Source organism: Elgaria multicarinata, chromosome 3 (genome assembly GCF_023053635.1).
Source record: "Elgaria multicarinata webbii isolate HBS135686 ecotype San Diego chromosome 3, rElgMul1.1.pri, whole genome shotgun sequence".
Taxonomy (NCBI): Eukaryota; Metazoa; Chordata; class Lepidosauria; order Squamata; family Anguidae; genus Elgaria; species Elgaria multicarinata.
In genome coordinates, this window is record NC_086173.1 from 43612303 (window position 1) to 43637063 (window position 24761).

General features: G+C 40.4%; 1 protein-coding gene across 4 annotated transcripts in view; it reads right to left on the minus strand.

Moving 5' to 3' along the window:
- Positions 1 to 24761, minus strand: part of SLC39A11 (solute carrier family 39 member 11) — a 451624-nt gene that overhangs the window by 351400 nt on the left and 75463 nt on the right. For all 4 annotated transcript variants that reach the window (XR_010025183.1, XM_063120074.1, XM_063120075.1 and 1 more), the window contains one exon: positions 14110 to 14233. Coding sequence is in view for 3 of the 4 variants with exons in the window: in XM_063120074.1 (XP_062976144.1) it covers positions 14110 to 14233 (124 nt within the window). In the remaining variant the exon portion in view is untranslated. The remainder of the gene's footprint in view (positions 1 to 14109; positions 14234 to 24761) is intronic.

The following is a 24761-nucleotide window of genomic DNA, read 5'->3' on the forward strand; positions in this document are numbered from 1 at the left end:
CTTCTTGAAACCGATTACAATGAATCAAAACTGCTTTTATAGCTGCAAAATACAGTCCAATCACTTTCCATACCACTCAATTATTGTATGCTAGTCTATAGCAACAGAAACGTGCAAGAGTGTTTCTACTTTGATTTGATCTGTCTAGTAGAGCCAAAAGCCCAGTGAGACACAAAATGTGAAACTGTATAGTAAACCACTAAAATTATTTTCTCCCAAAACCCCGCATGATTTCAAACAAATGCAGGGACTAAAACATGTTTTCCACTCAAATCCTACATTCCCAAGAGGAGTAAGATACTTGCATAATTCTTATGAATTGGAACTGACCACTGTTTGTAATCATTCTTGTAACCATTTATTTCTGATCAACAAAAGTTTGATTTGTTTGTTGTCGTTTAGTCCATTCTTATCAGAAAACCAGTGTTCCACATGGAATATAGACAATTTAACCACAGTAGTTGAGTATAAGAATATATATATATATATATATATATATATATATATATATATATATTCGTGAGAGGGAAATCTTCTCCATTCACCACAACATTACGTAAAACACAGTCAGAAACCTTGCAAGCCCTTTTCTTCACCCTGTTAACTCCAAGGCTCTCTGCTATCCAACATGCCATAGCAGCCTGATAACGGACCAGTAAGGAACAATGGGGGGAAATCATAACATACTTAGAAGCTTTGTAACTGCAAGCTCCAAAGTATTCTGACTATGCAAAAACTACCAGGTTTGGCCTAGATCTGGTGGTGATCTTCTGGTTCATTTGCAATCGTGCCCCATAGTAACTAAACAATTTCCTGTCACAGAGTGTGATTGAAATCGTGTGTAAACACCTTTTTTCTGGGCACACTGAGGACTGACAAAACTGAAGGAGAGAGAAGAGAGGGAAAGATTTGTAAAAAGGCAGGCAATACAGGATGTGAGGGTAATGTGGCATGGAAAGCTTCTGGGTTACCTTTCGGATCAAGAGGTTGCTTGCTCAGATGAGTAAACAAAAGCTTAGTGCCAGAGGTTCTCAACCTTCAAGCCTGGGTCTGATTTCAAAAGCTGCCTGCAAGCGACCAGTTCAGACCTCTGACAACAGTGATCCATCTCTCCCTCAGCAGCCTGCTGGGAGAGGAAGATGTGGGGGGAGAGAAAGGGGGAAAGAGAGAGAGAGAGCGCACAGTGGTCCCATGTCACCTTCATCCCACCTACCACCGGCACGCACTCATTGACAGATCAATGCCCTCAAAGGAATGCAGTGCTCAACAGAAAAAGAAAAGAAAAAATACTCCCCCGTGCCCACACTGTGGGTTTCAACCATCAGTATCAAATAATAACAATACGTTTCCACAAAATAAACTATGGGGATTATTGTTGGGACATCAACCATTTACAAGCCATTAACATTCTACAAATTAACAATTGGAAGCTACCCAAAGTCCCAGCAGAACAAAGCTACATTTTCCAAATTTATTTCTGTTAGCTCCGTCATTCTGAAATAAAGAGAAAGAATTTAACAGCAGGATTCCTTCCTGTGTACATTTTTTGTACAAATGGCATGTTGGAAGCATAAGCTGTTAATGGGCTTTTGTTAAAAAAAAAGTGTGGCGAATTATTCAAAGGTATTCAGGTTACTATGTTGCAAGAACAAAAAACAAGGGCTCTTGTGGCACCTTTAAGATTAACACATTTATTCTAGGAGAAACTTTCAGGGATGAGACCCCCGTTTGTCAGATGCATAAAGTGGTACCCTAAATTGGCAGATATAATTTAGTCACATGCCCATAGAGAAGCTTGCAAACATTATGGCCAAAAGGCCATAAAACAGAAGGGGTAGCAGGTGCATAACTGAGCTGTCATACTTTCTGCATTTAGTTCCCGCTGATCTCAGTTAACAATTCATCATCACCACCCCACCACCATCACATGTACTGTATAAAAACTTGAAACTCTTGGTAACTCTCCATGCATCTCAGGAAGATAGTCAACAAAAGTTAATGCCAAAAGAAATGTCAGTCTTTAAGGTGCCACAAGTTTCTTATGGTTGTTTAAACAAAATTGGAGTCCTAAAACTCCATCTTGATAGGGATGAGTAAGTGTGATATTATATCAGATTATCTCCAGTAGTTGAACTGCAAACACTTTTTAGCTGTGTTCATGTATGAAGAAGCACCTCAGTTCTTGGGCCTCTTAAGATATTAAGGGGTCTAGGCCCAAGAACCTGGTGCTTCTTTATCTTATGGTCAAGAGCTCCATCCCCATTTTTCCAAAACCATCTTGGGGAAAATGGGGGTGCAATTAACGGCTTTCTTTCCCATGTTCTACTGGTGGATGTTCTACTGGTGGAAATGCCATCAATGCAATTCCATCACATGATAATGAGCAGATTTTGATGAGGTTTGGTTTTCATAATCATAATATTTTAATAGGTTTTTTTTAATGAATTATAGGAAGGGGCTTTGATTGGGGAAAAATTAGGTCATCTCATTCTTAACTATAGCTTAATGCAAAGGTTGCCACCGGGCCAGTTTTAAATTATCGCAGTAGTAAGCTTACATGTTCATGGGAGAGATATGTACTCTACTTATTATGGACTTGCACAAAATCTAAAACAGGAGTAGATTTTTTTTAAAAAAACCAACAACAGTAAAAACTGAAGTTAATCTAGGTTGGGGAAAACATGGTTCCTCTTGATTTTCCAAGATAATTAGCCTAGGCAAAGGGAAACAGAAGTTGACTTACTAGACGAAAGGAATGGAAATCAATTTGGCAGGCCATTGATGAAAATCCTCAGTTTAAAGCAAGTAGTACTGTTGTTTTTAAATTGATATTGTTGTTCTTATGCTTTTGATGGTTTTAAATTTTGTATAATTTTTAATGTTTACTGTTTTAAACTTTTGTAAACCACCCAGAGAGCTTCGGCTATGGGGCGGTATATAAATGTAATAAATAAACAAATATTATTACTGGAAAAATGCTCTATCAGGAGAATGTCCAATAGCCAGAAGCCCATTTGGTTGCAGGCCTGAGGCTGGCAGCAGAGCTGGGTTGCCCAGGTTGATTTGGCATCAAAGTTGCATAGTATTGCAGTTGGCATGGTCAAGCAGAAGCCACATGGCTTCCTTTTTGACACTTCAACATACATTTGTGATATGTAGGGAGGGACCAGATGAAGGAGAAGAAAAACAAACAATCCAGGAATTGAGAAGGCAAGCCAAAGTTTGTGGGATCATCTGCCAGACAGACCCAAAGTAGGGCAATAAACCATGGCTTAAATAAACTATGGGTTAGTGTTAATGTTATATGCGCATTGGGGTCCAAGTCCTTACGTCGACTGGAACAAAAAAGTGACTCCTCCAAAAATCCCTTAAGTCTCACTTTACTGCATTGCTTATTTTATGCAGCATTGTTAATCTTGTTTTATTTTGTTATATTTATTGTGTTGTTTAAATATTTTATGTGAGCCAACTTGAATTTTGTTTTCTGTAGAAAAACAACATAATAAAAACAACAGCAACAACTACTTATGACAACAATAATAAACTATTTTGCCCTTGCCACTGGTGACTAGATGTTCCTTAAATTCCATGATCTAGTTATCATTTCAGCACCTAAGGGAAACAAGCATTCTTGTTCCTATTATACCAAGAGAAAAACTTAGACATCTCTTATGATGATATTTAGGATATTGTAGAACTACCAGAAATCATTCACATGAGGTTGTAGCACATGCTGGGTACATGCTGTGTCTACTCAAAAATCATCATAGGAGTATACCAAAAATGCAGAAGCACTCTCCTGATTACAAATCAAAGACCTAAGGGATAGCAAAAATGAACTGACAACTAACAATGGATTATTCTTCCAGTTTCAATCCTGCACACAACTGGGGGGCAAACTCAAGGTTGAAGTCAACTAAAATTGTGAAAAGAGCCTCAGATTAATGAAGGAACTCCTTTGCCACCCCAGGATAATTGATCACATACAAACCATGATCAGAACCTCAGATGGGCAGAACAAATACTGAAAGCTGTTAGGGATCCAGGGAGCAAGGAGATTAATGTGCTTGCAACCCCACCTCCAGCTTTTACTGAACACGTCAACCAAAACCCAAGCCAAGCTGTGAATTCCAGATAATGACCTCAACCTCAATGGATTGTGAAAAGAAGCTCAGAATCTCCATGATAGCTGAGGACAGGACCTAGGGGCAGTAATAAACTCAAATGCAATTTGTTATCCACAACACCATTCTTCATTCCATGAAAATTCAAACACCAGTTATAAATCCTCAAATCTAATCTCCAAGTGCTTGAGCAATTCCAAGGGAGCAAATTTAATCCTTTAGCTTCCTCTGCAAGCAAAGGCCCTCAGCTTCCAGGATGAAAGATTCTGGCTTAAGCTTGCCATTTATTTTATTAATCATCTTGCATTTCTGAAATTGCAGAGATTTAATGTGTAATAGGTGGTATTATGAAACCCTCAAGCTCTGCACATCATTAAAAAAAACCTGGAAATTAAATTCCCTTTTTGAAATATTTCATGCCCGCTAGTTTATCTCCAGTAACTATTCCCCACATGCCTCTTTTTAACTGCTTGCTACCTCTTAGCAGCCATGCCCTAACCACCATGCTTTAAACATAAGCAAACTGATTCATGTGAATGAATCCTGAGGATGCTCATTTACACATCCCAGCAGTTTGCATACAGTTGCATCACTAAGAGGCAAAGAGGTATTGGCAACATACTGCAGAGGAGACATGCCAGGAGTTAATTCATTCAAAAGAACATCTACTTGATTATTAATTTTATTTTATTTTTGCTCTGAGAAAGCTCAACAGGCAACATGAGTGAAATCTGTGTTATTCAACACTCTGAAGTGTGTTGAATAGATGCACATGCATGTTGATACACTTTACCATCACAGAACCTCCATTGTGGAGAAAAGCATTCAACTGATGGTGCCTTCCACATAACGGTATCCCCAGTACCTCTACTAAATGACCAAGAGCTTCAAGACCTTGGGAAAGGTATGCACAATAGCACTGACATTTTCAAATTCAAAACACATTAGTAATTTTATTATTAAAATAACTAATAATGTAATGCTCATTCGTGGCACCTAAAATCACCTGCTTGAGACAGCTGCTTCATTCTGCCTAATAATAGGGCCAGGACTTCAACTAGGCTGCCAAGGTAAGTGACTTAACTGCATTCCATGTCCAAAGATGCTGCTACTGCTGAACTGAGAAGAGAATCAGAGCCCATCCTTAGGACATCATTTAATAAAATAATGATTGTTCGTTTTCTCATGACTCCAATGCACAGACGATCCCTTCATGATTCATAGTGTTGCTCAATCCACCGGCTTCCCTCAAAGGTTGGGAAATACTCTCTGCACAACCAATTTTGAAAGTACACTTGACATTTAAGTCTGGAATCTGAGGCATTTTGTAAGAGATGTCTTCTTCCACATCACATCTTACACAGTCCAGAGACCAGAGGGAGGGCAGCTTGGCATAGTGAAAGATACACTTTAAAAACCATTATAATTAAAAGAGGGAGAAAAGATACCAGAGGGATTTTCCCAAGGCAAACCTTGCACAATCTGTCATCTAATTTAGAATTAAACAGATTACTCTGCACCTGAAAATTGCAGGAGATTGGAAAATATTTTCAAACTGTGAAATACATTTCCCCAATGGTATTTTATGCTCAAGCACCAAAAAACATCACCTGCCAAACTTTCATAAGTGATAAATGGGAATCTTCAATCCTACAACTGAATGTAAGAATCCATCAGAAGGTGGAAATCTGACCTTAACAACCGACAAGACACTTTTTACAAGCAAGGCTTCCAGCTTTATGGAAGCTGACCCCTGATATTTTACCTAATTATTTCCCCTGACAATTAAAAGACTTGCCCTCCTAGCTACACTAGCAATAAATAGCAAAGTGGATGAGCAAAAGGTTACAAGAACTTTTGCTTATTTCAAAACAGCTCTTGGGTCTTTCCCACTTTTCGTCTTCCGTGTTACTAAAGCTTTTCATTGGAGGGGTTGTTTGGTTTTTGTGCCATGCTCTTTACCTGTATGAGCCGACTTCCAGGTTGCTGGTGAATGTTTAAAAATGGAAAGGCCCACAAAACTTCAGATAAACCAGGGACAAATAAAGCAGAACATTTAAATGCCGAACTTTTCTCTGTTTGCTAATTCACAGTGCAAAGCAAAAGCGAGTCTGTGACTGAGCTATGGATATGGAATTGCAAAATCACTTGAGTTTGGCTTCAAGGTGAATTTAGAGATAATGGGAGGATATGTGCTTATACAAAATATCTGGTGGACTTGAATATTCCTACATTCAGGAAAGCTTTCACTCTGGCCAGATTTAACGTTCTACCTTCAGCCCTTTTGGATGGAAGGTTTGGAAACGTACCCTATCAAGAATGGGTATGTCCTTGTGAGATGGGTAAAGTGGAAACAGTAGGCCATGTTCTGCTGTATTGTTCCTTTTATCAAGATTTACGCCAAACATTTATAACCTCTATCTTGCAGCGAACTCCCGGTAGTTCAGATGAATATTACATAAAACATCTTCTATCGGATCAGAATCCTCAGGTTACTCTAAAAGTGGCCAGTTTTTGTGCGGCTGCCATAAGCCGACGGAAATTGATGTTGAAGAATTTTATTGCACCTTAGACTTAGGCTGAGACTGCCGCGTTTTATGGATTTTATGTATGTATTTTATTGTATATTGGGAGTTTTAATATTATTGTGATGATGTTTTCTGTTGTGCTGGTCTATGACCGAAATAAACAAACTTTGAACTTTGATATGAACCAAAATCTGTCCGGTGAAATTCAGTGCTGGTCTCTACATTCACAGTCCTGGAAACTGGTAAGAACTGCCCCAGGATTCCTATGCATAAATTGAGAGCATAGAGGAACTGTGGGTTCATAGGATTGCAACATTTATTTATAGAGCACTATCAACGTGCGTTGCGTTTTACCAAACAACAAAACAACAGATGCCTGCCTCAAGGAGTTTATAATCTAAAATTCAACTTAAGCAAGGGAACAAAGAAAGGGAAGGAAGATGGGGGCAGCAACAGGATAAGAATGTGCTTTCTGTTCAGTTACATATTTTCTGGCTTAGCTTCAACAACAGATGGATACTGTCAGGGGATATCTGGGTCACTCTAGGCCATATACATGGTGAAGTAATACCTAAAAGGATTCTATTCACCAATTGTTATAAAGATTATAGAAATCCAAAAGTATGTGCAGTATTTTCTCACTCCCATCTTAAGAAAACACTCTGCACTGACTTATAGACTGGCTATATCCTATCGTATCATGAGAAAAGGAACCCATGAAAATACAAGGCTGTCGATCACATCTAAAAATATTAGCATTTCTCAAGTTAACCAATAGAGTTTACTAAGGAAAAAAAATCACAATATCATTCTTTCACATACACACACAAGTTCAGCATAATAGGACATTTTGGTCAGGTTCACACAACATGGCCAGGTCAACGTGAGTTATTTAATAGATAGCCTAGCTACAGTTATCCATGCTCTGATAACCTCTCGTTTGGATTACTGCAATGCGTTATGCGTGGGGCTGCCTTTGAAAACGGTCCGGAAGCTTCAGCTGGTACAAAACAGGGCAGCCCATTTACTAACAGGGACTGGCCGGTGAGATCACATTAGGTCAGTCCTTTTACAACTTCATTGGCTGCCAGTCCAGGTCCGGGCCCGATTCAAAGTGCTGGTATTGACATTTAAAGCCCTAAACGGTTTGGGGCCAGGTTATTTGAAGGAACGCCTCCTCCCATATGTACCTGCCCGGACCTTAAGATCATCTACAGGGGCCCTTTTCCATGAGCCCCTGCCAAAGGAAGTGAGGCAGGTGGCTACTAGGAGGAGAGCTTTCTCCGCTGTGGCACCCCGGTTGTGGAATGAGCTCCCCAGAGAGGTCCGCCTGGCGCCTACACTGTACTCCTTTCGTTGCCAACTGAAGACCTTTCTATTCTCTCCGTATTTTAACACTTAATTTTAACTTAAATTCAAATTTTACTGTTCTAACACTGTATTTTAATCTTATATCAATTTTGCTGCATGGTTTTATCCTGGTTGTGCTTTTTATACTGTATTTTGTATTTGTGCCTTTAACCTGTTGGTTGTTTTATTATGGTTTTAATTTTTGTGAACCGCCCAGAGAGCTTCAGCTATTGCGCAGTATAAAAATGTAATAAATAAATAAATAAATAAATAAAACCCACAATGAGCTACAGTGCATGCCAGGCACATGTGGCCACCATTTTCAATATGCAACCCCCGATCAAGGTGAGAGGCCGAACTCTTTGAGAGGCCAAACTCTGGACATGCTCAAAGGCACACATGCAGCCTTCACCCTTAAGATGGAGGTAGGGTGTGAAGGAAGAAAGGGAAGCACTCTGTGCATGCCCAGAAACAAGCTTGATGATGCCAATGCCAGTCCCAGCCTTTCAGTACAGGCTCCTGATGGAGAACTTTGTAGGTGAGAAGTGCAGGCAGAGGCAGTCCCAGCAGGACTTGACCAGAGTTGTGAGTATCCACTATCCACTAAGAGCTGAGGACATAGGCACCTGAGGGCTGCCAAAGGCATGCTGGGAGGTGTAGTACTGGCATCACTATCTCTTAGTTCTAACTCACCCCCCACTAACTGACAGATCCTTTCAATTCCATATCTTTGCCTTTCATTTTACCAATTTAGCCTAACAAGCCACGGTAATGTCCACATTAGAAAGAAATATCCATTATATTAAGAAAGAGTCTATCATGTGTCTATGCTCTGATAACATCCATGTTAGATTGCTGCAATGAGGTCTTTGTGGGGCTGCCGTTGAAGACTGATCAGAAGATGCCACTTATGCAAAATGTAACAGCCAGACCGACAGCAGGGACCAGAATGTCTGGACATCTAACTCCAATTTTGATGTTTCCGAGCACAATTCAAGGTATTGATTTTTAACCTATAAATTCTTACATGGGGCAGAACTGCAATACTTGATGGAATGCCTCTCCTGATACAAACCCACTCTCTGTTCACTCTCTGAATTTGAGGCCCTCCTCCAAGGGAGGTTCAGAGTATGGCAACAAGGAAGAGGACCTTCTTGGTGGTAGCTCCCTGACTGTGGAAAGCTCTCCTCACTGAGGTCAACCTGGTACCAAAATATCTTTTCAGCACCAGGTTACGACTTTCTTCTACTGAAGGCATTTGACACCATAGGATGCAGCTTTTAAAGTCAGTCCCACTACCTTATTGTTATTGTTTTTTATCTGTTGAAATTGTTTTTAAATTGTGTATATTAAAGATTTTTATATTTTGTTTTTATTATGTTGTATTTTGGAGTTGTAATTTTGGGGAACTGCCCTGAGAGCTTTGGATATTAGGCGGTATAGAAATTAAAGAAATAAAATGAAAACAAAGGCTACTTCCATGCAATGAAAACAGGTCCAAGTGCAGGCTAAATTGTTATGTTTCAAGTAGGATGCATTCTGATTTAGACAGAAATAATGCCTTAGTCTTTGGGTGAAATTAACCACCTACATCTGTAGTTTATTCAGGTTTAGTTACTGGCAATGAGAGCTTTAAGCTAAAATAACATGGTACTTTTTGCATTTTGCAAATAAAGTACCCACCACTGGAAAGCAGCCTAAAAGAGCTTCTCTGGAATGAATTTAGCCCATGGCTAAATGAAGTTCTGCAACCCTGATCAAAACCCCACTACACTCTCTGTTAGGATCAAGCTCAGTCTCCCTGGTGTGTACCTCAAATTGGACTCGGTGCTTGAAGAAGAAGGAGAAATAGGCCAGCTAAGAAAGGAAGTGAGGGAGGAAATTCAGAAATTCTCCAAGACTCTCCAGGAGTCAAGGAGGAACCTTCCTAGGAGCTTATCGAACAGGAGGTCCAGGCTCAGAGATCATCCTTCCCACCAATGGGAACTCAGTCTTTATTGGAGGGGGAGGGAGCATCAGAATTGCCAGATCCTAGAGTTTGCCACAGGGTCAGGCAGGCATAGTTGAGAGGAGGTGGTCTGCTAGGTTAGCCACACACAAGAGGTTACAGCTGTAAAATCCTCCCTGAAGGAGGGGTTCCTTAAAAAGCCTGTCAGGCAAGGTAGGAAACTGTTAATTTAGTTGATAGGTAATTGCCTTGCTTTGTTAGGCTAATTATGCTTAGAGGAAAGCTCCTAGCATTCATACTCCCTTCAGGTGTGAAGAGGTGTCTATTTCCTGAATACAGCTTTGTGGATTACACAGCAGACCTCTTTACTGTCTCACATATGTGCAGGAGGGCTTAGAATCATGACATTGTTCAAGGCTTCCATAAGTCTCTCTCTCTGACCTGCCATGTGAGATTATTTTAATTGGAAATGCCAGGGATTAAGCTTAGGGTCTCCTATATATGCTTCACCATTGCTATGATATCTTTTCCATAAATTATACATAGTTTTCCGTAACTGAAGGTATCACAAATAAACTAAAGTTAGCTAAATTGCTCCCAACATTTAGGGGAGCACTGCATAAAAGTAAAAGTGAGTCCTAATTCACCTTTTAAGTACTTTTGTGTGACAGATTCTTTCAATTCCATAGCTTTGCCTTTCATTTTATCAATTTAGCCTAGCAAGCCACAGTAATGTCTACATTAGAAAGAAATATCCATTATATTAAGAAAGAGTCTATCATGTGTCTAGAATGTTCACAAAAACCAGCTGGAAAGTTCTTGCAGGTTTTTGGAGAACTAGCAAATTAACAGCTTCAATTCTTTGCAGTCACGATTAATTTCATGAAAACACAAAGTTCATCCCAATAGGCCAGAAAGCAAGAAATAGAAATGTCACCAAAGAAATAAAGAGCACAGATATTGGTCTGCATACATGCATCTCTTTTTAAAACAGAAATGGGAGGCGAGGAGAGAAAAACCTTTTCTCCAGACAGAGAGAAAACCAGACAGTCCATAATGAAACATGCAGTTTCTCCAAGCTACTTCCACTGTAATTGCTTGCAAATAAAATTATTACCATATTTCTTCGATTCTAAGACACACCTTTCCCCCCACCACCACTTTTTTCCCCATCTCTAAAAACAGGGTGCGTCTTAGAATCGTGGGTGCGATTATTATTCTTAGAACCAAAGCTTTTTTTTCTGTTGGTGGAACTGAAATTAGTGTGCGTCTTACAATCGATGGCGTCTTATTATTATTATTTTATTATTATTATTTATTTATATAGCACCATCAATGTACATGGTGCTGTACGATTCTTACAATCGAAGAAATACGGTATGTTAGTGCCACAAACAAAAATTCAAAACAAGTTCTTGTGGGTTGAGGAGAGGAGTTCTTCTCCCAATTCGATTGCAATTTAGATTCAAAGTGGCTATCTTTGGAAGAGAAGCGCTCTTTGATTCCAGCATACATGTGGGAGATTGGAGACCAAGGACACACTGGCCCTGTTCAGACAACACGCTAAACCATGCTGCTTAACCACCATTTTGTGGTTAAGCAGCATGGTTTAGCGTGTTGTCTGAACGGGGCCACGACGTTCCCTACATTATCAGCCACCTATATATTTTTTCTTTTACTTGTTCAAGAGCCGACAATGGATAGCCATGATTAAAATAAAGATGTTGTTATAAAAAACACAACCCAACCCCAGGGTTCTTCTGTTCATCATGAAAGTAGTAGGGGAATAGGGAGCACCTGTTTGAAGCCTTGCAGAGGGGTTGCTATGTCAGTCTAGGGCAGAATAGAGTCTAACCCTAGCCTAAGCTTTTGTGAACCAGAACCCACTTCATTAGACGCATGAAGGGTTATTGAGAGTTCCAGGTATTCAGTACATATGGTGGGGCAGGGAGGGAATTGTAAACAGTGAGGTCAGAAGGACATTAAACGCAGTAATTGGCCAGTGCCAATTACACTGTAATAGCAGCCATTCACAAAACAGTTGCTGCTGATAAGGCAAACATCTTGGCACTTAGTTAGCCGATTAGCACATGTAATGCGATAAAAATCCTTTATCCCAATTCAAGCCTCTGGTGATAGAATAAAACCTGCTGATGAATTCTAACTCAGCTATCTCTCACATTAATCTCCCTTTAAAAGTGCTTTTGCCCCACAATGACCACTTTAAGGATAGTGGCAGAGTGATAAAGTGAACTATAATCCACAAAAGTTTATGACATAATAAATTTATCACTCTTTAAGGTACCACAAGGCTTTTTGTTCTCTTTAAAGAGGTAGTACTTGATCCTCGGTTTAGAGCTACTATACCTAGGTATACCATCTGAGTAATCCTTTGTGTGCCACGCACCAACACAATGGGTGAGAGGAGCGTGAAAGAGACACCCAACTCAGCCACTGCTTGGAGGACCCAAGGCCCTTTATCTAAGCAAAGACTAGGAATTAGAGAACTCACTCGCCACGCGAGTTCACCGAGTGCTGCTCAGCTGGCCCTGCCGGCCAAGCACTCGGCGATGCACACTTTCTGGGGTCTCCGGAAAGTGCTCAATTCCCCTGGCATACCATTATCCAAGAGGGCCATTTAGGCCATGATCAGCACAGGGGAGCAGGGGGAGAAACATGATTTCCCCAAGGCTGGGGAAATCACGGATTTTCCCCTGACATTCTAATGGCGCCCTTTAAGGACCTCAATTGGCGGGGTGGAAGGAGAGAAACACTATTTCCCAAAAGCTGGGGACATTGTGTATTTCCTCCCTCCACTAGAGTGAAGGGGGGAAAGACACAATTTCCCCAGCCTTGGGGAAACTGCATATTTTCCCCCACTGCATTAATGACGGCCACTAGTAATCCTGCAGGGGAAAGTATAAAGGGCACACGCAGGTCTGGGCGGAACTCTTGCAGCTAGTGATGGGGCAAAAATCTGCCTGGTGCAGCCGCCGGGGCCTGGGAAGGCCAGATGCGGGGTGGTGTCCGGTGCCTTTGTGGGCTCAGGCAGATTTTCACCCCATCGCAAGCAAAGAGAAAGGCAAAATGAGTGATGTCGTTTTTGTGAACCGCCCAGAGAGCTCCAGCTATTGGGCGGTATAGAAATGTAATAAATAAATAAATAAATAAATCCCTCTGAAGCTGTCCGATCCATGGGAGACTCAAAAGGGTGAGGAATTAGGCCCTCCACTTCAAAGAAGTTCCCTACCCCTGATTTATGCCAACAAATTTTTCATGGGACAAAATTAGCACCACTAAGGTGGTAACACTTCTAACAGAAAAAGACTCATATTACATTCCCCTATCTGTTCGAGTTATATATAGTTTGCCAAAGATCAAGAGGAAGAAACACTAACCCTCCGGATGGTATCTGTGTAGGGTGCAGCAGCAACAAATGGCTTTGAATTGCCAGGGGCACTACTGAAGTATTGTCTTGCTTCTGTAAACTGTCCAGACAGCTTAGGCTATTGAGAACTGAGAGGACTGCATGTTTATAAAGCCAAACACTTTGTGATCCTCATTAATAGAATAGTGAGAAGCTGGTTTTAAGTAGAGTATGAATTCCAACATCCTCAACTCCACATAGCTAAGCAACAATCAAAGCTGGACACTTAACATATAGCATATTCATCACTTAGGTTGGGGCAGCAAACCTATTCAACGTGAGAGTAGCTCTACCTTGAATTGTTAAGTAAGTAAAGGGAATTGTAACAGTGCAGCTTCTCAGTTCATAGTGCTGCAAAGGATTGAAGAACTAAATTTTTAATCCCCCCATCTGCACAATTACTAAAAAAAAAGGATGTCTTATTCAAAACAGTTAGCCACCGCCTAATTTAAATAACTAGTTGTCTAATCAGCAATATGTTGTGCAACTATTATGACTCATGGAAGCAGCCTGGAGAAACAGAGAAGAAATAAGAAGCAACCCTGCCTCTGTCCAGTTTACTGACTGAAAAAAGAATTATTTAAAATGCATGCACATGCACAGACACGCACATGTGCATGCATGCATTTGTTTTTATATATATTATATACTTTGTGCTAAATATAGCGAAATGAGCCTGACTCTATACATGGTATATGACAGGATGCTTGCCTGAATGTAGTGCTGCTCTACCTATCCGGATGGACAGCTCATTTTCATATTCCTGATGATGCATGGGTTGGTGCTCATATTTCTCCTTCACCGCTCTTGAATCATAGCTCAAAGCCAGAGCTGTGTGAGGAGGCTCACTGATACCCTAAAACAGAAAAAAAAACAAAGAAAGTATTTGTTATACGTGATTCTAAGAACATAAGAAGAGCCATGCTGGATCAGACCTAGGGTCCATCTAGTTCAGCACTCTGTTCACACAGTGGCCAACCAGCTGTCGACTTAGGACCCACAAGCAGGACACAGTGCAACAGCACCCTCCCATCCATGTTTCCCAGCAACTGATGTATACAGGCTTACTGCTTCTTATTCTGGAGGTAGCACATAGTCATTAGGACTAGTAGCCATTGATAACCTTCTCCTCCAGGAATTTATCCAACCCCCTTTTAAAGCTATGCAAATTGGTGGCCATTAAAACATCTTGTAGAAGTGAATTCCATAGTTTAACTACACACTGTATCTTTTCAACAAAATGTAATGGTCCAGATTAAAACTTGATTCAGGGTTGGGAGCCATATTCCACTCAAGTGCCAATTTGCCCCCCAGTCTCCAACACAGTCCAAGTTATGTCAGGGGTGGGGACCTCCACCATAATTCCCCAGGTGGGTGGCCTTGTAGAGGAGCTTGGAGGGGAGAGTAGGAAGGGCCCACTGAGAGAGCCCAAGCTTTGTAGGCCAGATGAGGTATACCCATGGGCAGGATTAGGCCCCTGGGCATTAGGTTCCCATCCCCTGGATAAAATGTTTATTCATGTTATCTGGTCGGCATTTTTCTACTGGTTGCTCTGCTGTCAAGATTAAAAATTATTTTATTCAAGAAGATGGCAAACACTCTGGGCATGGACACTGTTAGAGAATTGACTTGCAGCTTGACTTTGTCACACCATCACCAGAGTTTTATGCCTGCAAAGGACAGCTCAATTGCCTTTAGATGCCCTCTGATCACTAACTGGAGATAAGAACAGAAGACACTTATACAGGCCTTTAAATAACCTCACCTCCAAACACTGATCAAAGATAACAGAAGAAGGAGCTGGTGGGCCAGATAGGACCACCTCACCCTCACCCCATCCCCATGGAATGCATCAGGTTCATGAGATGGAAGTTCCCCATCCCTAACTTAGTATCATTTTTTTAAAAAAATAACAACTTACCCAATGGGTTTTGTTAATAAGAACATAAGTCTACAGATGTATGAAAGAATAAAAAGATGCATATTTCTGATACACTGTAGAAAAAAGTGATGAATAATATAAATTAACCATTGTCATTCATCTTATATATATATATGACTTTTGTATGTTTTGTTTCCTTTGTTAATATTTTTATAAGCAAAAGAAATGCTTCCAGGTTAGGCTTGCTTGCTTGTCTGAGTAAATAGGAGACCAGTTCATCACTGGACTGGGGCTGAAGTCAGTGGGTTACATTTATTCTGGGGGGGAAATAGGAGCAAACGCAACCACAATAAGTAATTAGCAATCTGCTCTACTTCTTTATTGCTTAATTTCAAAAGAAAATAGCTGCAATAATCACAACATTATAAATGATAAACAATAAATGCTCCACATAATACTGATAAATTTTCAAGTAAGGGGGAAATAAATATGAAATAAAAAGGAAAAGAATCATAACATCAAATATATAATTGGAGGCATCTGTGCTATCTAGAGTTCCATTATGCAATGAATGGTTGCCATCTGACCTGGAATCTATCCAATTTTAATACTTCCTCAATTTCACCATTTTTGCAAAGCACAAATCAGATAAAACCATAGGTTGTATTTCAGTCTTATTAGTCTTCCAATGTTAAGTCATGGCAACTTTGGCTGCTGTCGACAGTAAGTACATAATTGATTCCTCCTGCTCCTTGCTAACAAAATGTTGGAGACATTCCACCAAAAGAAGTCGTAGATCAAACAATAAATTAAGGATGTTTCCAGAAGAAGCTTTTGTCATGCAATCATCCTGCCTCATTCATGATTTTTTTTTCAGGCAGTCCAGATGATGATGTCTAAGACTCCCATATTTTTTCTTTTTTAAAAATTGAGTACCGCTGAAAAATATGGATAGCAAGGACAGAACAAAGTTTCTAGTAACAAACAAAAAAAGGGGGGTGCCACAACACAGGCTCTGAACACCAGGCCTGGCCGCGGTTACTCCCTGCTCAAGCCAAGCACCACTACTTGATACGCCTGAGGCAAGGGATAAAAACCACCTTCCTCCAAACAATGTGGAGAAAGGGGTTAAATGGAGAAGGATTTCAATAATAAAATAATGCACTGTGAGTTATATGTGCTGAGGTGAATTATTGTCAGAGTGGGTGCTAAATGTATAAACTTCAGATGATAAATGCCAAACAGACACGTGGGATTTTTGGGGTAGTTAAAAACAAAATAGTTAAAATTTATTTTTAAAAGTTCACAAGCTTTGTTTCAAATTAAAACATTTCAAAACCTTTTTGAAACCTTTCATCCAGTCTTTTCACTCATTCACATACACGCTTTCCTTTCTCTCACACAATCACTCTTGAACTTTATTATCAGTATTGTTTATTATACACAAACTGTCTATCTCTACACCCCACTCTCAAAAGACACTACTCTCTACACTGAACCTCAAACTCTCCAGAACCCAAGTACTCTACACTTCAAGAGCTAAAGCACTAAAGGCTAAAGACTCTAAGGGCGTTCCTAGACGAGGCCTTAGCGTGCCTTGAGACCCGTTTTCCCTGCTGTGCATCCAGATGACACACAGGGGAATCCGGGCCCAGGCCGCACTGAGGCCTCCTCTAACGCGCCATAAGCAAAGTCGCTTATGGCACGCCTTTTTCGCAACCCCAGCCTCAGGCCGGGGCTGCAAAACGTCTAGGAAGGTCCGTGGCTTTTTGCGGCTACTCGCTTACTCGCGAGTAGCCGCGAAAAGCCACAGACCTGGCACAGCGCTCATACGAGCGCTGTGCCCATCGGGCCGGGGGGGGAAGAGAGGGGCAGGGGGAAGGATGGCAAGGGGGGATGGCGGGTGAGAGAGAGAGCGCTGGGCACCGCCGCCTGAGCAACCAGGCAAGCGGCGCTGCCAGGGCAAGGCCTGGCATGGGGGGGCGGCATCGCCCGGGCAAGCGCCGCCGCCCGAGCAAGCAGACGAGCGGCGCTGCCAGGGCAAGGCCGGGGAGAGGGGGGGGCTTCCTTTTTTAAAAAAAAACGGACTTACCTGGTCCGGAGTCTTCGGGCCGCACGTGGCCCCTTTAAACGAAAAAAAAAAAAAATGGTGGACGCTGCAGGGATCCCGAAGTCCCTGCGCGTCCCGCATCTGGAAGCCGAGGCGGCGCGCGCTAACGTCAGCGCGCCATCGCCCCGCCTCCCTGCCGGCTTATCCCAGCAGGTCTAGCAAAGCCCCCAGAGTACCTAAAAGTCTCTCTCAATCCCCTCAGTCATTCCTTTATATATCACTCCTCCCCCTCCCCAGACATTCTAACTCTACCCACTCAGGCTAACATTCTAAAAACCACAGACTTACAAATTCCAGATATACTTTTGGGAACTGACTTGTGGGGTGTAACGCCACAGGGGGTCTTCCACCAGTTAAATAAAAGTAGTGTTCCAAAGATCACCATGCGTGGCTGGAGATCGATATCAATGTTCCTTAGTAACCTCATAAGAAATAAAATTAAACCAAGTTTTATAATAAAAAAAAAAGTGTTGTTGTTGCTTCTTTTGTTCCGGGTTTCATTTGTTAATTAATTTGTCCGTAACTCCCATATTTTTTCCACCACATTTTCCATGGTTTTTTTTTTTTTTTAACCACAAATGAAAATCTGATTGGTGGCACTAGGAGCCCTCTGTTGGGAAGCACTCCAAGCCTCAACCTGCCTTCTTCAGGAACCCTGACATCATTTCCACTAGCCCAAGGGTGGGGAACCTCTTTCAGCCAGAGGGCCAAATTCAATTTCAGAGAAGCTCTGGGGCGGGGGGGGGGGGGTCATTCCCGCGGTAGGTGGGCCCAGATGCAAAGGGGGCAGGTCAAAGGCAAAAAGGGTAGGGCCTAAATACAAAAAGACACAAAATACCAGTATAGTGAAGCTTAAACCACTTACTGCCAGTAACTAATTCTTAGGAGAAGCATTTCAACCTTCTGGAATGGTGGGGGTGGGCTGCACAAAAGCTGGGAAAAGACCAAACGAACAGCAATTGGGGGGAAAGCGGTAGGGCCAGGAGAAAGGGGTATGACTATCATGGAAACCTAAGACAGCCAGATCAGAACCCCAGTAGGGATGGATTTGGCCTGCAGGCCTGAGGCTCCCCACCCACCCAGTAGCCATTTGGCGCCAGCCACCAACTTGTATACCATGATGTCTGAAAGTATGCTATTAAGGGAGTAAAGAACTGGCCTCTATACACAATATGACACAAAACCTACAGTTGTATGTATTTTATGGCATTTGCATTTGTGTTGTACCCCGCCTCAATCCAGAGGGAGAGGCGGGTAACAAATAAATATAATATTACTACTACTATTATTATTATTATTATTATTATTATTATTATTATTATTATTATTATTTATAATTACAACTCATGCTAAAAATATAATATGAAAAGGGGGAACCAAAATTTCCTAGCATGATGAAATAAAAGTTAGTTATCTATAGACAACAGATCATACTAAGGGCTGTGTGGCATGACCACCCTTTGTGACGCTATCCACAACCTCTATTTGGCTGCCACCCCACTCTTCCTTTTAAGAGGGAACTTTAAACCTTTTTGCATATGAGTGTGTGTGTGTGTGTGTGTGTGTGTGTATCACAAACCTTCAGCAACAAATAAGACCAAGAAAGGTGCGGTTTTAAAATAACAAAACTATACTGAAAACTGAATTTATAAGGAAATGGATATATTAATACAACATGATGTTAAAATAAATGTTCCTCCCTCCACCTCCCGGGGAAAACTAACCACCACACAAATCTATAGACCAGATTCTACTTTTCTTAAAGCCAGTCCTTAACCACCAAAGGAAACCCCGTCACAGTTATATATATTTTTCTCTGTAAATAAATAAATAATAAATAAATAAATAGATAAATAAATAAATAAATAGACCAAAAGGATATTTAAAAATTATACCAAGGCTTTAGAAGCATGATTTAACACAGCCCTGGCTTATAATACTGTGCACACCATCTTGGTATCAAGCATGTCAACTGAGAGCAAAGAAGAAGACAAATACAAGCGGAGCTTTTGGAAACAGTAATGAGATGCTTGATGACTTTAGGTCACTTTATTAAAAAAAATACAAAAGGTTACAGATAAACAACAATCTTCTACTCTCTTTGTTTGCATAATGTATTCTGACTGGTGGTATTCACACTAATCACATATTTGCTAGCCTTTAAAAAAAAAAACCCTGTTTAATCAGGATGATGCTACCACTTCTGTTAAGCCAATGATTAAAAAATTGCACTGGAGAGGATAGACCAACATTAAATGTTTTCTTTTCGTTTTTAACCAAAATTGCCAGGGGCCGGGGATGGTATTTTCTTCCTCTCCTTCCATTTGTCATTGTTTCTCAAATAATGTTTTAAAATTCACCATCTGCATAATTTCAGTCCCCTACTCCAGCATTTCCCAACCTCATGCCCTCCAGACATGTTGGACTACAACATCTGCTAAAAACATCTTTATTCAATTTTTTTTTTTAAAAAAAAATACTTTTCCTGAATGACCAGCCATGGTTTCATTAGCCTACATCAGTTTTAAATATTTTCATTTTCTTCTTTTTTATTTTATTTTTCTTTCCTTTAATTTTTTTTTCTTCACCACTCCGGAATCTTTTCTAGTGGGAGCCAGACATAGGTTGCCCACTTCTGTCACAAGTAGGGCTCGATATGTGCCTGACCTGCCATTTAGCAGTGGAATTCTCTCTACCAGGAGAGTTTTGCAGGCAAAAGCATCCTCCTCCTGCTTCTTTGATTTCTCTCCATTGCATCCAACTTTTCTTAAAAGTTATACTTACGTTATACATCCACACTTTTAACATTACATTCAAAATAAGGTGGTGTTTAAGCTGAGGATCCTTGCTTCCTCATTGTGACTCCCTATGTCACCGATACAAAGATTCAAGTTTTCTGTACTGAAACCTAGGTATCTGTTTAAAACAGAAATAAAAGTAAATAAGAGACGGAAGCCTGTTTCCAATCGCTTACTGACAACAAGGAGACAACTTTAGCAAATTTGAAATATTAGGTGATCTCTGCCATGACATTCTGTTTATTCCCACTGAGATTGTTCTGAATCATTCAGATGTTGCTCCTGATGCAGAACATTAAATTAGTATGAATCAGTGGGTTAAAACAGGCATTAAGAAAAGGGGGAGGAAAATCATCCCACATTAAAGTGGCTTAACTGGCTAATTAGAGTTGACAAAAATAGCCACAGGGAGCTGGCACATTCGGCAAATAATGATCTTGAAGAGAAAAATATATCCATAGTTAGATGCAGATGCTTTATTGGGTACATGATGGTCCCAGCAAGATAGTTTCATGTTGTGTCACCAGTGACATTTACAATGCCTGATGGCTGCGCTTATGCCAACAGATGTTGTTTGTATCATTGCTGCAGCAAAGTATGCTGATATGAATACACTCACACTTATGCAGTATTGGACATGGAGGGGGGAAAGCAAATACACTACATTTGCCATGACTACATTTATCCATGGTTCAAATCTGCATTTGAGATCATGATAGGAAAAGACTTGGAATAATCTCGAAAGGACTTCGTCGTGGGAACAGAAATTAAGAGTAGCAAGATAGGCTTGCCTAGAATGTTTTAAGGATGTTTTAAAGATGTTTTAATCATGTGTGGTATGTTTTTAATCACTTTTTAACAGGTATTTTACATCATGTTTTTATACTGTTTGCTTTATACTTTGAATAGTTTTTGTGAACCGCCCAGGGAGCTTCAGCTATTGGGCGGTATAAAAATGCAATAAATAAATAAATAAATAAAATATGCTTATTGACCCCTTTGTACCCTTGCCAGGAGAATAAACTTTTGAACTCAAACCTGAATAGATTTGGCCAGATAAACATTTTTACAACAACGTCAGCTGGAACCCAGAGAGCTACACTAGGCATGCTCAATGGAATGCAATTTTATCTATCTATTTACCTGTCTACCTATTTGAACAACAGAGTTCCCCATCTGCTTTTGAAAATCCCTTCAATTTCAAAAGCAGTTTGCCATGTGGCATTGGGGGCAGGGTTGGAAGTGGGGCGGGGAGCTGTGTGAGGCATGCAGAACTACTGGTGCAGTCCTTTGAATCCCAGCCAATAATAATGAAGCATGTTCAAGTCAAAGGAAATTGCATGCAGTGCAACCAATGCGAGAGGAATGAGAGTAAAAAGAATGTATGTGATTATTGGCCACAGTTATAAAGTGCTGACTGAAGGAGAGGAAGAGTCCATGGCTTCCAAATGTATAATTGCAGTAAGGTAAATAATTGTGTATAATATTCATACTTCATTAATAGTTCTGCATGTTCCTTTCTTTCTTACATGGGGAAATGTACACACAACAATTTACACACATGCTTCCAGACTTTTCTCAAGGGCCAATGGCTTGCCTCACTATTAACAATTAACAGAAACAGAGAAAGTTGATAGTTTGGGAAATGCCTGGCAAACTGTGAGCATGTGCATGTATAAATAATCTCTCCAGCTCTGTCTAGGCAACTATCTGGCTTCTGATATTCTCTGTAACCATTTGTCATGCTCTTCCCAGTTCCATTTCAAATGCTGCCTCTCCTGCCCAAAGCTGCAATGCACATTCCAACAGATTTCACTTTTATTTTCAATAATAAATTGTTCCAAAATAGAATCATAAAACACAATCTACAATTATACAGCATGGATGAAATAAATGTACAGGCATATTTCCTAGTGAGAATTTTAAAAAATGCAAACACTTTATTGATTTTATTCTCCTCTGCTACCCACCAACTGCTGTTGAAATCTTGTTAGAACAGAAGGCTCATAACCATTAAAACAGGTCTCCTTATTTATATGAAAAAAAAAAAGATTTGGGAAGGGAGAGGAAGGCAGTCCACTCTTTCTTAAAAATAAATTCAGATCAAGGTAGAGTTTCCTAAGTTACAAGGCACATGATGAGAACATGGCAAGCTAACTGAATCCACTTTAATCAAAATTGGGGCCTTGTTTTGGAAGAGAAACTGCCTTGGTCATCCTGTGGAATGACCCTGGCTGAGACAAAAACAGGGAGAGTGTGACCCTTTTATTCTCTTTGACGTCTCTGATACCACTGACTATGGTATCCTTCTGGAAAGGCTGCCTGAATTGAGTGTCAGAGGCACTATTTTGCAGTAGTTCTTTTCCTATCTGGATGGCTTACTCATGAATGTGGTGGCAGTGGATTACTGCTTGACTCCTTGGCAGATATTCTTTGGTATCCTGCAGGTTCCTATTTGATCCGTCTATACATTAAACTGCTGGGACCAGTCATCTGAAGATCTGGATGGAGGATTCACCAGTATGCATATGACACTCAGATCTATTTCTCTTTTTCATCAAATTCAGGTGACGTACTGGGTGTCCTGAATCAATGCCTGGGCACAGTAATGGACTGGATGAGGACTAATAATCTGAGGCTCAACCCAGGAAAGGCAGGGATGCTGTTAGCAAATGCTAATGATGTAACATTTCCTGAAATATTGAAGCCACTTTTTCTCTTTGTTCATTCCCCCCAACAAATGGAAATGATATACACAATACTTATTTTGTTATTAAACAATGCATCATTTATAAATTAGCATATAAGATTATACTATCTGGCACATTTATGAAATTTACTGCATGCTTATGCAGACCTAAGACTCATTCTGCTTTGTTTGTTTTGTAGGTCTCACTCTGTTTAATGGTGCATACTCTAGGTAAGCATACATAGGACTGCAGTCTCAATAGTATAACTGTCTTAAGCTTTGTACAAGTTTAATATGTCCAATATTAGTTGCATACTTTCAACAAACAAAACACAATTGCTCAGATCATCCTGAAATAAAGGCTTCTACATTCTCACCTTCCCAACTCAAGTGAAGATGAAAGGAAAGGAATTCCTCTCTAGCTGTTTGAAATACTTCTGGTCCTTTGAAATACCTCAATTATTTCATTTCATTTCATTTATTACATATTTATACTGCCCAATAGCCGAAGTTCTCTGGGCGGTTTACAAAAATTAAAACTACAACAATATTTTACAATATACTAATCAACAATATACTAATCAACAATTATAATGTCAATGACTCATGTGTGCTGCTAAAATACAATATAAAACATGTAGAGTCAGCTTTCTCATTGCTTTTGCCCTCCACTTTCCAACTCCAGTCATCCATGAGAACTTTAAAAGTAATACAGACAAAATGTAAGATGTCATATTCCTGGAGCTAACAAGCAGGAAGAAGCATGCTCTCTTATCACATGTGTGATTGTCTCTACTATTAATAACGTATAACATTTTATATCCTCCCAACGGAATGCTAGAGGCATTCTGCAGAACATAGAAAGGACATAGCTCTTGTCCAAATAACTTTCAATCGCCATTAGACAGACAAGACAGCGAAAGAAAGAGAAGTCACCAAGTTACAAGCAGAGCCGATAGGTTACAGGTGCTTCAAAAAGAACTGAAAGACCAGGGCTAGTAAGGCCAGGGTGTTTCAGGTTTATCACAACCTGCTCTCATCTCTCAAGCTTAGCCTTTTTGTGAAGCTCCACATTTTTTAGATTCCTCCACCAAAAGAAAGGCTACACACTTTCAAAGACTAGTTCTCTAAATGCAGTTGCTGCTGCATTGCTTTCACACGATGAGAGTTGCTGAGTTAAAAGACCTATAAGTGGACAGGAAAATCTCCATGAAGCTAGTTCCATTGACAGTGGCTTGAAGACTTGCAATCCTGAAGACCTGGATTCTTTTTTCCACCTCTAAACCCCCACTCTCATTTCCTACTTCTTCTATTATTTTCCATTTACTTTTTTACCTTTCCTCAAGATTATTTCTCTACCTTTGCCTCAGACCTACCAGATGAAGGAGTTATGACTGGCATTGAAGGCAAGAAGCTATGAGAGCTACACACCAAGAAAACCATAGGTCTAATTTCTGGGAAAAGGTAGCTTTAGTAAGCAGAAAATAGAGCAAGTTTTCTTCCTGTTCCCACAGGTTCTAAATCTCTCAGAGACCTCAACAGTAATGGGAAGAGATGGTAAATGAATAGATTCCTGAAACACTCATCAGGCTGCAAACTCATGGAGACTGGGGGCACAATTCTAGAAAAAGACTATTTTAGTAAGGTAAAAGGCTCTGCAGTAGGGTTTAGCCTGTGGTGCCCCCCTCACCTTCTCTGGCAATGTGCTCATTTGATTGATCTTTTGGACTGTAGCTGACCTCTTTTTCCTCTTAACTTTCTCTATCTTGCAATATTCAGTCTCCATATCCCATTCTAAGAAGAGCTGTGATTCTGCTCCACAATACAATAGGTGGCTACTCTTGTCTTCTTGGCCTACTGAACCCACCTACTCACCCCACACACAGATGCTTATTTTCTAGATGA